The 13,187-nt window shown below is 56.1% G+C and overlaps 1 protein-coding gene across 1 annotated transcript; it reads right to left on the bottom strand.

The window, feature by feature from the left end:
* Window positions 1–383: 383 nt before the first annotated feature.
* On the bottom strand, window positions 384–12,875 carry HTR3A (5-hydroxytryptamine receptor 3A). The gene is made up of 9 exons (XM_032838357.1): window positions 12,700–12,875; window positions 10,392–10,558; window positions 9,431–9,475; window positions 7,424–7,533; window positions 5,806–5,975; window positions 3,457–3,617; window positions 2,863–3,073; window positions 2,540–2,761; window positions 384–1,049 (listed from the first exon to the last, which is right to left on the bottom strand). Exons 1-9 carry the CDS (start codon window positions 12,764–12,766, stop codon window positions 754–756), a joined length of 1,449 nt encoding a protein of 482 aa, XP_032694248.1. The 5' UTR covers window positions 12,767–12,875; the 3' UTR covers window positions 384–753.
* Window positions 12,876–13,187: the final 312 nt, after the last annotated feature.

The following is a 13,187-nucleotide window of genomic DNA, read 5'->3' as shown; positions in this document are numbered from 1 at the left end:
GGTGGCTCAGTTGGTTAAGCCTCTGCCTTTGGCTCGGGTCATGATCTCAGAGTTCTGGGATCGAGCCCTGCATCAGGCTCTCTGCTCAGCAGGGAGCCTGCTTCCCCTCCCCACCCCCTGCCTGCCTCTCTGCCTACTTGTGATCTCTGTCTAAGAAATAAATAAAATCTTAAAAAAAAAAAAAAGTGAGTCTAGGCCTTCACTGTATTCTGTTGCTCCCTCTGCCCACACCCCCTCCCTCTTCCCCTCCCCCTCCCTCGCTCCCAGGTCATCTGACATAACATTAGTGCTCTGGGAAGTGGCCACAGATGAGATGAGGAAGGAGCCATTAAGGTCGGGTCAGCCTCAGGAGGTGCTGTCAGCCCTGTGTGGTAGAGAGCTGGTTTGCCTCGAATCTAAAACCAAGGTTGAGGGAGATGGGCTGAAGTCCAAAGTGCCATATGCAGGGAGGGGACAAGGGGAAACCAAGGCTTGAGGCATAGATGAATAGAATGAAGGCAGGGGATGCCTGGGTTGGTCCTGATCTATGGCAGCATGTTTTAAAGCCATAGTAAGTTGGGGGTGGGAGGCAGGGGTGGAAGGGTCTTGAACGCCAAGCGTTCTGGGGAAGTCTCAGCCCTGGTTCAGAGTTGCTGAGACACACTGGCTTTGGACAGGGTCTCGAAGACGTCTGTGGCTCCCTCTGGGTCCTGCACCCCATCCCTTTTCTCGCCAGTGCCTGACGCCCCTGCACCCCTGCTGGGCCATGCCCACTCAAGAATACTGCCAGATGGACCACAGAGTGATGAGGGTGACGCTGTAGGCCAGCACCGCCACCAGGTAGACGCGGAACAGCAGCCTGTCCAGCACGGAGCCCACGCGCAGCCACTCCCGGGCCAACTCTCTGCTCTCGTCCCTCTTCTCCAGGAAGCGCCTGATGGAGGCCAGCTCCTGTAGCAGCCCTCGAACTGCCAGCGAGGCCTCCCGCGGTGGTGGCGGGGGGCTGTCTCGGCCCCTTGGGGTCTTCTCCAAGTCCCAGGGGTCTCCCAAATGGCTGCAGTGGTTTCGGTCTGGAAAAAGGGTAGTGCATTGGCAAAGGAGGGAGCGTGAATACCATCCCTTCTGCTTCCGCGGTGGCTTGGAGAAATTGTTATGAACAATTTTGGACAGAAAGGCTATAGAGGTTAACTCACCTATTTGTGGACCCACCACGTGACTTAAACAAATAAGGAAAGCAACACCGTTGGAGACTCTTGCGTACCCCTCTCACTCACATCCTCCATCCTCTCCGCAGGTCACCGAGATTGTGACTCTGGTGCTTATTTCTTCCCATGCACGTTTTTAAAGGCCTGGGCTTGCTCCAGCAATTTGATATTATTTCATTTGAGCCTCATAGCCCATGAGAGAGGCCGGGTAGGAGTGATAATTACTTGCACATTTTACAGGAAGGGGCTAAAGCTCACAGAGGGTAAGTGAGGAGCCTGTGGTCACACCCAGGGCATCATTTAAATGTGAGGCCACCAAGGCCTAAGGCATCTGGGCTGTGAATCCACGGCCCTTGCCAGTAGGCCATGCTGTCCTCTAATCCTCGACTCCAACCCAAGGCCTTTTGCACCAGGAAATCTGCCTCCAGCCATGGCCACCTTGCAGGCGAGCAGATAAGCTGGGCATGAGGCTGGTGTACCAGCGCATCCATTCATGGTGAGGTGGTCTTAGGTTAGCCACATACCATCTGTAAAAGGCCTAGGTCTTGCCAGAAGGGAGGACAAAAGCGGGTGCAGTGGTTAGGAATACCAGCTTAGCAGCCGATGGGTCTGTGTTCCACTCAGTTCCACCAGTCCCTGGTGCTATGACTTAAGGGCAAGTTATTTGACCGTAAGCCTCTGTTTCCTCATTTGACAAATGAGGATGGGAATGCTATTAGGGGGCCTGAGGATGGCCTATGGTGGTGCACAGAAGATACTCATGCCTGGCCCAAAGCGCTCGACAAATACATCAATGAGTCACAACGAACCCCGCCCACCACCACCAGGTAGTGTCTGTAACGATGTCTCAGGGAAAACTAATGCCACAGTCCATGTCCCCAGCATCCCCATCTCTCTGTCTCATAGGTGTTTGAAATTCAAAGGGGCCTGGTCTCTAAGCTGATGGAATGCAGGAGTTTTGGCAATCCTGCTGCAGACCTCGCCCTGCTGGGGAAGAAGTCCCGTTGCTGTCTGAGCAGCACGCATTTGCTCCCTGTTAGGGCCCATCTCAGAGAAGGGCTCTTCTCAGCCCCGAATCTCAGCTCCCAATGTGCTCTGCCCCTGGAACTCCTTCCTTCTCCCTACCCATCCCCAGGATGACGAGAGGAGGTGAAGGTGTGGAAAGGGTCCCGCTGATGCCTGCATCTGAACTCCGCTGCCTTCCCATGAGGCCGGGGATGGGGGGGTCATGCGCAGGACAGTACCCACTTCTGAGGCCCTGCCCAGACCCTGGCATATCCCGCCGCGGCAGCCAGAGGCTCTCCACCAAGTCCCCAGGCCCAGGCCCCTGTGTGGGAACCCCCTCCTTCTCTCACCTGTGCAGTCATCGGTCTTGGTGGCTGGGGAGGTGGCTAGGGGCCGTCGAGAAGCTGGCTGCTCCCCTAGGCAAAGGAGAAGCGCCACCCGCTCCAGAACCAGGTGCCGTAGCCAGGCGGGCACGGGCTGCTGCAAGTCCTGCTTGTGCACCAGCCGCACGATGAAGATGGTCTCAGCCAAGCTCATCACCAGCAATGCCATGCACACGACGAAGTAGACTCCTGCGCACATGGGGCAGGGTGGGGACACACAGCGCAGGTGGGAGGGGGCTTGTTTCTCGGTTCCTTGGGCACACTGCACGCTTGCCCCAGGGGGGCCTTACCAATGAGGGGAGTGCCAATGGCTGTGGCCGGCAGCGTGTCCGACACGATGATGAGGAAGACGGAGTAGCCCAGGAGGAGCGTGATCTTGAAGGAGACCCTCTCTCCACTGTCTGGAGGCAGGTAGAAGCCCACGATGTCCATGAGCATGAGGAAGATACTGGGCAGCAACAGGCTGACCGCATAGAACAGGGGCCGCCGGCGGATGACCACCTAAGACCAGGACGGGAGCTGTGGGGGGAAGCTGGGACAGACGGGCTCTGCGCCCCAGAACCGCCAGCCCCTCCCGGACCCCCTCGCTTTGTGAGCTTCTGGGCCAGACGGCTGAGAGAGGAGACCGGACCGACCTCACATTCTGTCTCCAGATAGAGGCCTGTGGCGGCCAAGGAGCAGTAAGGGACAGCTTACTTGCAGAGGGACACTCCTTACTCCCCACCTACTTCCCTAAAGTTCCAAGGCATGAGTGTGACCCTTGGGCTAGGAAAAGGGCTGCTTCTCCCCTCCACTCCCCACCCCGTGCCTCCTGGAGTCCACGTGGGTCTGACGACCCCCAGCTCCGGTGGCCGTCCCCCTGTGCCCGCCCCAGTCCCACTCACGTAGAACTTCATTTCTGCGTAATGGCTGCTGTCCTCCATACTGAACTCCCGGAACTGGGTCAGCACCCCCAGAAGCTCCCACTCGCCCTGGTTCATGAAGACAGTCTTGTCGAGCTTCACCTTTTCCGGCAGACGCCACAGGGAGATGTTGATGTCCTGGACTGAGAGGGAAGAAAGCAAGCCGGCTCTGGAGGCTGCAGACCCTGGGATGGGACTTAGCTCAAATGAGGTAACAGTGCACACGGTACCCACCTGGGGTGGGGGGCAGTAGTGAGGGGAGCGACAGTGTGCATGAGAACACAGTGAAATGCAAAGAACCAGAACCAGACAAATGACTTATTAGAAAGTCCCCCTCTCCCTCTCCTTATCTCCTTCTCTGTCTCCCCCCACTGCACATACCCCTTCCAAACCGTGTATGTTTCCATTAGGGTCACCTACTTATGAAACGAACAAAAATCAACATTCTTCACTTTTCCCCGATAGAGTGGCCTGCCCTTAAACATGATCTAAGTTTCCCAGTCAGGTTAAGCATCTAGGTCTTGATTTCAGCTCATGCCATGGTCTCAGGGTCTTGAGATTGAGCCCCACATTCATGCCGAGCATGGAGCCTGCTTAAGATTCCTTCTCTCCCTCTCCCTTGTCCCCCATCCCCACTCATGCATGTGCACTTTCTCTCTCAAGAAGAAAGAGAGAGAGAGAGAGAAAGAAAGAGAGAGAGAGAGGGAAAGAAAGGAAGAATAAAGGAGAACTAGGGAAATAAGTGAAACCTTCACTTAGAGAATAGCAGTTCTACTTGTCTGCATCCCTGCTGGAGAAACAGGTACATCCTAGAAGGCCGGGAGTATCCATTACAGCAACATACGGGGAGAGGTATGTGTCCACCAATGAGGAAGAGGCTTAACTAAACTACGGTGTCTTCAAACCCCAGGCTACGCCACAGCAGACATTTATGAGAAACATGTAAATAGGCACTAACTCGGAAAAACGTCCAAGACCTCTCACAGAGTGCAAAGAACCAGGTAGCAGTAGCATAAATGTTGCATTTCATAAAATGAAAGTATATGAAATAAATTTCATGGGCTTTCCACAGATGTGTCTGCCCGTGTATAGGCCAAGCACAGAGAAGGATCTGGAAGAATGTGCCATATGAAGCTTATACTTATAAGAGCTGTGCCGTCCTGGTGTGGGGAGTTTCTGGGGAAGAGTCTGGGACTTCATGAAGGTAGGTAGAGGTCAAAAGTCTAAGATTATTTGTAATTCTGGTTTTTGCCCAAGGAAGTTGTGTGTTACCTTCGTAAAGTACAGTTAATGTGATAAAATCAGACAGAAGCGAGGATGTCTTTCTGCAGGAGTGTGACGCTCTCCTCACTGGGATTTACTGAGCCCCTGGCATTCACCCACTAAATAAAAGAGGCCGAGCCCCTTCTTTTGTGCCAGGCACTGTCCTGGGGACCCATCGCTGGGTCAGAAATCGTGGTCCTGCCCTCTCTGGGTTTCTCTCTGCTAGAGAAGCAGACTTTGAACAAGCACCTACGTATGCAATGGAAGTGGGGGGAACAGGGTGCTCTAGAACTGGCCCCCCTCGTCTGGGGATGAGCCCGCTTTCCCTGAGGCACTGAGCTGCTGCTGGGTTTGGGTGAGCAGGGGGCTTGACCGCACCAGGAGGGGTTTGGGGCAGGAGTGGGGCGGGAAGGGGAGCAGGAGATGGAGGGGGAGGAGGCGGGGGGCCAAGGATAGGAAGCAGCCTGGGATAAAGGGAGAGAACAAGGGGCTTTGGGGCCTGGAGAGGAAGAGAACAAGGGGCTTCGGGGCCTGGAAAGGAAGGCAGCAGGGCTGGAGCTGAACTCAGGGGAGTGTGCACTGGGTTGAGGATGTTGTAGTGAGTCAAGCGCAGGCCCTGCGAGCCAGGTGAAGGATTCTGTCTCAGGAGTCCCAGGAAGCCACTCAGGCTTTTAAGCTAGAGCTGGGACAAGGTCCGATTTGCATTTTAATAAGTTCTCACCATTTGCTATGGGGAGCATGGATTGGAGGAGGACTAGCTAGGAGATTACTGCAGAAGGCTAGGGGTGAGGGTGTGTCAGTGGAGAAGACAAGTGAGGGACACTTAGGGCCACGTCCTGTCTTGGCCTTACTGAGTGTCCTGCTGAAAGTTTACACAGCCTCATTGGACCCTGGAAACAACTGAGGGAGCAGAAAGGGCAAGCGCAGAGCCCTGTCTGGAGGAAGAGGCCAGGCTCAGCGGCATTAAGGAAAGAAGCAGGAAGTGATTTGGATAAAGGAGAGAGCCTCCTAGGGGCTGCCCCCCTCTGCCATGCCCTGCCCCTTCCTGGAGCCCCATGCAGCACTCACTGGTGTGCAGCCAGCTGGTGAAGGTCAGGGAGCAGTTCTGCACGTCGAAGGGGAAGTTGTAGATGTCGAGGCTACAGGCGGTCATCACCTGAAGGGGCTTGTAGTTCTGGACCTCGCCGTGATGCCCAACGTACACGTACGGGATACTTGGAGACTTCCCCACGTCCACACTGGCCAGGGAAGAGGGTCAGTTTGGGGGTTCAAGAAGCAGGTCAAGCTCTGGGAGTCTGAAGGTCTCTGAGCCACCCAGCAGGGATAGAAATTCAGGAAGGGTCTGGGCAGCAGGACAACCTGCCCAGTTGCCTTCTCATCTCTTCTAGGCTTTCTTACCTGCCATTGTCAGGGTTACCTTCCAAGCAGGAAAGGGCATTTCTCCTTCATTCCCTTGGCAACCTCGCCACAAAAGGCAGGCAGGGAATCCATGTACCTCACAGCCACTGGCTCTAACACACACGCCCAGTTATCCCTATGCCGCCACCCCCAGCCGGGCAGAGCTTAGTCCAAGGAGTTGGCTCAGTGGCCATGGGCAGTCTCAATGGGTAAGCAGGATCTCGGGTTCCATCCTGACCCGGGCTTCCCTTTGCTCCCCATCCCCAGTAGTCCTTTGGACATGAGAATGATCTTGCCTGGAGGAGAATCAACTAGAGAAATTATGGAGAAGAAATGAGGCAAGGTGGAAAGTTCTGCAAGACTTAGCCCCACTCTCTCAGCAGATCCCCAACCCCTAGGCTCTCCCAAGTGGCCACTGTGGCACGGAATGGCCTGAGCTGGGCGTCCCGAGCCTGTAACCTCCTGTAGAATAAGGCTGAGAGGTGAGAAATCAAGATTCAGGCTGCTTCACAGTTTAACTGGAGACCCAGCCAGGAACTGGGATCCCTGCAGCCTGAGCTGTGCAGGTCATGGGGCTCCGGGCCAGCTGCCTTCCCTGAAAAACAGAGTGAGTGGGACCCCAGGCATCGGACAACACAGTGCCTACTGAGTGGAAGGCTACTGGCCCTGGGCCCCTTCCTCCTTCCATCTGTCTCCCCAGCCCTCTCCATGCTCTAGCACTCAGAAGCCCAAGCAGCAGAGCCCGAAGGAGCCTGAAGGATGGAGGGAACGGATGTTAGCTGGGGGCCCCATGAGACAGTGTTCAGCTGTTGGTAATAAAGGATGGGGGTACCCACTTCTCACTGGGGGTACAAGCTGGAGCCAGCCAGTCATTGCATGACTTGAAACGTCTGAGCCTCTCCAGCTCCAAATCACCCTGTGACCAAGGTGGTGACCCCTGGGGCACTTCACCCCTTTTGGTAATGCAGCTGCCCCTCATTCAGCTACTGTTAACAGTGGGGATTCATTCCTCAGCTTCCCCTCGCCAGGAAGGGGGCCCTCGGACCAAGAAACGCAAAGTTTCAACATCAGGCATAGAAAAAGGAGTTTTTAAAAAGAAAAGAGAAAGAAAAGAGAAAACCAACCAACCACAAAGGGGAGTTGGGGCCCAAGGCAATTCCTACAGTCACCTGACAGTTCTGCAAGCCTGGGTGGGACCTCTCCTGCCGTGCAGAGTCGTGTCCCCACGCCCTGTCCCTCCCCAGCCCCGGAGGCACCGGGCAGCCCAGGACTGGGTGACAGCACTCACAACTCATTGATGAGAATGTCTGGGACCCAGATGTTGTCGGTGGGGATGGACAGCTTGGTGATGTTGTCAAAGTCCTCGGGGTTCCACTGGAGAAACTCGTCAGTCCAGTACTAGAGGAGGAGTGGGGATGGTCACAGGCAGCCCCCTCCATCTTGGTTGGGGGGTACATCCGCAACTTGGGGTGACGTCACTGCTCAGGGGGAATCTGGGTATTGGTGTCCCCGATCACTCGGCAGTACCCAAGAGCCCCCCACCTCTGTGCTCACACACTCCCGGCATGCAGGTATGACCCAGGCAGATGAAGCCTTGCCCAGGGAAGGCATGCGGCCATTTTTCCTATTTGAACAGCCCAGCTGCCAACCGCGGGATCTTAGACAGATAGCCTCTTGGGTCTTGGTCTGCTCATGTGTAAACTGAGATAATAACACGCACCTCACAGGTTAGAGATGGTTACTGTTAAGTTTGGATCAATGCATTGCTCACCATCCTGTCAGAATGACTGATCTAAAATGTCAACTTAATCGTGTCACTCCCTCGCTTAGAACTCCAGTCGCCAACTTTGCCCTTGGGATAGAGTTCGACCTCACGGCCTACAATGGGCCGCATCGTCCGACCCCCCAGCATTCTCTCTAGCCTCGTGAATTCTGCCTCTCTGTAGCTTCTCACCTCCGGCCATGGGAGGTGAACGCCCCACATCTCTTCTTACCCACGCTCCCACACCGCAACCCCCCTCTTCACCCCTGAGGGAGGTCTTCCTCGTCCCTCCAGACTTTACCAATGCATCTGTCTGCTCCCTTCTGCAGGAACCTTCCGGGACCCCACAGCCCAGGTGGGGTGTTTAGGTGCCTCCTCTGCTCCCGTGGTTGGCCTCTTGTTCTTGCTGCATTCACAGGTCTGACCATGTGTGGGGGCCCCCTAGACTGTGAGCTCACTGTGGGCAGGGCCTGAGTCTAGTTTGCATCTCTGATTCTGGCGCCTTAGCATAGTCTCTGGAAGACGAGAGGTTGGTGTCCCCTTGCTGCTGGGCAGACAAGTGACCCTGAGGTCCAGTGGTGGGACCTAAGCCCGAGGTCCCAGGAAAGGAGCTCCAGGCTGCCTTTTTGGGCTGGGCCCTTTCCCTTGACACAGGTGTGCTCCACAGTGAGATCTCTGTGAGGCCGAGGGGCGCCATCGGATGGGAATCCATACTCCCGCGTCTTCCTCCACCCCCCTCTCTGCCCCATGAGCAGCTGGTAGTGGCGTATGCGCATGAGGAGCGGGAGGGATTTCACTGAGAACGTCCTGTGCCAGGCATGACCCCAGACAGAGCCTCTCTCACGTTTGACCTCTAGGAACCGGCCCCGTCCTCCTGCCCATGCTCTCCAACCACTGGGGTTCCCTCCGGCTCTCATGTCCGCCCCCCAGCTCAGGGGCTGCTGGAGCAGACCAGCCCGCGGACAGCAGCCTGCGCTGTTGGCCTCCCTCCCCGCCGGCTCCCCACAAACGTTCTGTAAAGGCCTCAGAGAGTTTCCACCAGCGCCGGAGCGACGTGGGTCAGAAACTGAGTGGGGAGGTGGCCGAGGGGGTGAGGACTCGGTAGATGGAGTCACCCCCTGCCAATCGCCCAATTTGGTTGTCATTGCATCTGGCGTAATAGAAGGAAGAACTTTCTAGCAAAGAGAGTTGTCTGAAAGTGCAGTTGCTGCCCACTGAGCTCCGGGTCACTATAGATAGTCCATCTATAGTGGCTGGGCAAGTTGTTGTTTGAGATGCTGTGAAAATCCCCAGAAACCAGAGGGGTCTGGAGGATTCCTCCTCCACTGACAGACACGCTTCCTTCCACTGCCAGTCCTGAGATGAGAGGAGCCCAGACTCCTGGGCCTCAAGAGTCTACTTCCTAACCTCTTCCCTCCCTCTCCCTCATCAAGGACTCTGAGATTCCTGATTCCTTTGAGATGGAGGAATCCTTCCTGGCAGGGGAAGCCCAGATCTCAGGACATGGGGGTGGGCGCGCCGTTGGTCGCTCACCTGCCGGTACCAGATGTAGGTGGTCAGAACCTGGTTCTTCTCATCCTGTGAAGGGAAAGGGAGCTCAGCTTCGGTGGCCCTGGGGTTGGGCGTCCGCTCTGCACCCACACCCCAACAGGAGCTGCTGCTTTGTGTTCCTAGTCCTTTGGGAAGTGAGAGTGAAGGAGAGGGGAAAGGGAGCCAGCCAGGAAGAGGTGGTCTTTTACTAGACACATCTAGAAAGAAATACAACCAATTCTTTAAAAATTTCACATATATATACACATTCATATATATATATTTCATATATATATAAAATTTCATATATATATGAAAGTGTATATATATATATCTTCTACTATTTTCTATTGTTATGCTTATTATAGATATGTATACATCTCTTATATTACATCTATTTTATGTACATAATATACATAACATAGAGATAAGAGGAGATCTATAGACAATATCTTCTCTCTGTTACATGTTTTTACGTATCTGTATGCCTCTATGTCTGGATCTGTATCTCCCTCCTGCCCTGGTGTGCCGGCAACAGGGACAAGACTGCATGGAGAACAAGATTCATCGCTGCTTTCGGATTCATTCTGCAACAACGTTTCAGCAACACCTGCCGTGTGTGGGGGCCCACGTAACACAGCTTGGGCCTGGAGAGGAACAGGGCAGTTTGAAGCCTCACAGCACTCACACAGAGGCGTGGTGACCGTGACACACTGAGTGGAAAGTGGGTCTCTAGCCATAAGGGTCGGGAGAAGCAGCCACACAGGTGACCTCGTTTTCTGGTTTGGGCAGCTGAGCAGGTGTTGGGTGACATCGTATGTCCTGACACGGGTCTGTGCCAGGTCGCAGGTACTCTGGGTCCTTGAATGGCCACTGTACTTCCCAGGGGGTGACTTGGCCTTCCATGGTCTCCCACCCCTAAAGGTCTACCTCCGAGTGGGGCAGTTTGGGGCCCCGCACTCACCACGCTGAGGATGGCATAGATAATGACGTCGATGGCCACGGTGGTGGGCTTCCTCCAGTCGCGCACGGGCCGCACGCCCTTCTCGTAGTTGGCCATAAGGTGATCTGACAGCCTCAGCAGAGCTGGCCTGGAGGTGTTCTGGGCCTGGAGGGGCCTCCAGTGCCTGGCTGGGGAGAACAGTTCACAGTGGGCCTCAGAGCCTCAGGCTTCCCCCAGTTCTCTTGCCCTGGTTTGAAAGCTGTTAAGAGGGAAATGTCTCCACTATTTCCACCTCAGATCCCCAGGTCTGCCCACTGACTGAAATTCCCATGATTAAACATTTTGTCTCCAGAGATAAACAGGTCTGAAGCTATTGTCTCCTCAGGGTGACAGGTACGCTCCTGTGCGTGAGGGGGGTGCTCGCCTGGCTGCAGAGGCCGGGGCCGCAAGACAGGTGAGGTCTAGGGAGGCCAAGGGCTGAGGAAGGCTGAGAGCAGGTACAAGCTCAGAGGCGGCGGGCCTGTGGGGACGGACGAGGGGCCCTGGGGAACCAGGGAGGAGTGGCCCCAGGACATGGTACTGGGGCTACATGAGGAAAGGCAGCTCCAAGCACACAATCTCTAAGCCCCAAGGTCCGCATGAGGGTTTGCCTCGGTGTCTGCCCTGGGCTCCCTGACCCCAGCCTGCTGCTGACGAGGAAAGAAGGGAGCCATTCCAGGAATGCTGACATTCTTTTCCCTTCCTGCAGAATGCCCCCCTCTCAGCCGCAAACACGCGCTCCTGGGGGCGGGTTGGGCAGGACTCCTTCAGAGGCGTCCTGCTCTGCTCTGTGGGCAGATCTGGTGAAGATAGGAAGAGGGTTAGGTGTGGGGTGAACAGGAAGTGGGGAGAAAGCGAGTTGTCCCCAGAGCCCGAGGCCTAGAGGGACCAGAGAGTGGTGAGAAAACCCAACTCCTAGGCCTTTCCCCATTCTATGGGGGTTTCATGCGTACCTGTCATCCCTCTGGGAAATAGCAGAAGAATTTCCCGAGAGCTGTCAAGAAGTATGAAGGTGAAAGGCACAGGGGAGAGAAGGGGAAGGCCCCAGAGGGCCAGGGTGTGGGCTGTGAGAGGACGAGCAGGGGGCCACCTGGGTCGTTGCCCCGGCAGGTGCCTCTCTCTGTCCTTTCCCTGATGAACTGTCCATTTCCCTCAGAATGACAGAGAAGAGCAGGGAGAGGCGGGAGGCGAGACCATTTATTGAGCGTCTCCTGTGGGATAACCTCAGGGAACATATTATTCAGTTCGACCTCGAGCAGCCCCCTGGGTGGCTGTCACGACAGCATCGTTTACAGAGGAGCGTCCCCAAGGCTCAGAAAGGTGGGTCCTGTGCCCGCGAGTGGAGGAAAAGCGACTCAAACCGCAGTCTCTGTGTGTCTTACCCGACAGGGCCCCGCAGGACTCGGGGCGAAAAGCGGCCGCTGGAAGGGACGGTACTTCTCCTCAGCCAGGGAAGCCCCAGACCAGAGTCTTGACAAGCAGCCTGGGGCCTTTGTCCCTCTGAACTTCCCCAGGGACAGCTCAGGAGAGGAAAACCATCGTGTGTTTAAGCTCTTCCTATCTCTCCAGCCCCGAGACGGCATCCTAACGGGGCTCCAGCCCCAGCTCCGTCCTAGCTCTGCATGGGGAGATGACCTTCTGGAATGGGGAACCGATATTGTTTGTAGCCAAAGTCCACATATCCTTTGGTGAGCCCAACATCTTTTATCCCGGGAAGGCAGGAAAGGGTGGGTGGGGGGATGCGAAAAGTTTGGTGTCGCTGGAGTTTCGCCCTGGAAGGGAAGTTTGGGAAAGGAGGCCCAGGGAACCCACGCAGTAAGACTAGGGACGTGGAGGAAAGTGGAGGAAAGATGACTATGTTTGCTCTGGTCCCCACTCTGTTGCGAAGGCGCTGTGTGAGTGAATGACTGCCCCTCTCTGGACCCCTGCATTCCCACTGACAACAAGAAGGGGTAGACTGCCTCAGCTCCAAGGAAACTGGCAGATGTCATTCCATGAGTCTAGGGCAGGGCAAAGGACAGAGAAGCCCCTCTCTGCTAGCTGCGTGCCAGGCTGCTGCTGGGTCCCTCTCAGCAGGCCCGGCGCCCCACCCACACTCAACCGCCCCAACTTTGGAGGCGGACCCCAGTCCCTTAAACTCCTCTCATGCTCACCTGCGGCACGATTCCTGACTCTCGTGCAGCAGCACCCACCCCAAAACCCTGCTTCCCTCAAGCCCTGGGGGAATCAAGCACCCCCGCCCATGTCTGCAGGGGTCAGCAAGTCGTATGGGCGTGACCGGTCCCCTTACCTTCTCCCTGTGCCAGAAGCGTGGGCAGAAGCAAGGCCAGCAGTGCCTGTGGCACCCACAACAGCATGGTGAGCTCTCCTGGGTGTGGGGTGCTGGGCGTGAGCCCGGGGTGAGTCGTGCCAGGGTGCAGCCTGCCTTCACGCTCCCGGCCTCGTGTGTCCCAGCCCGCCTGCCTCTCCGGGCCGCTTCCCACACCTTCTGAGGCTGCTGCCTCATGGAGCCCCGCCACTGGGGTTGGGCAGCCGCCAGGTTTTCCTGCAATCAGTTCTTCTGCTGGATCAGGTTTCAGGGCGGGAGGGAAGGAGAGGGAGCCAGTGAGAAAGGAGCCCGCCCAGCTGATGTCATGGGGCCGGCCTTGGGCCACCCAGCCAGCCAGGTGGTCTGGCCAAATTCCCCAAGGAGTAACTGGGAGTAACTTCAGGAGCCCCCCGAAGGAGGGTGCGTCTGTCTGCTGGGAGGTGCTCGGGCTCCTGCCTTCATTTACGTCC

This window comes from Lontra canadensis, unplaced genomic scaffold (assembly GCF_010015895.1).
Source record: "Lontra canadensis isolate GAN:19392208 unplaced genomic scaffold, GSC_riverotter_1.0 scaffold104, whole genome shotgun sequence".
Classification (NCBI taxonomy): Eukaryota; Metazoa; Chordata; class Mammalia; order Carnivora; family Mustelidae; genus Lontra; species Lontra canadensis.
Note: the sequence above shows the minus strand (reverse complement) of the source record. Positions and strands in the feature narration are given on the sequence as shown.

Coding starts and splice junctions, on each gene's coding strand:
- HTR3A (XM_032838357.1), bottom strand. CDS start 12,766: ATGCTGTTGTGGGTGCCACAGGCACTGCTGGCCTTGCTTCTGCCCACG. Junction 7,534..9,430: donor CCTACATCTGGTACCGGCAG/GTGAGCGACCAA, acceptor CTCCTCCTCTAG/TACTGGACTGACGAGTTTCT. Junction 2,762..2,862: donor CATTGGCACTCCCCTCATTG/GTAAGGCCCCCC, acceptor CCATGTGCGCAG/GAGTCTACTTCGTCGTGTGC.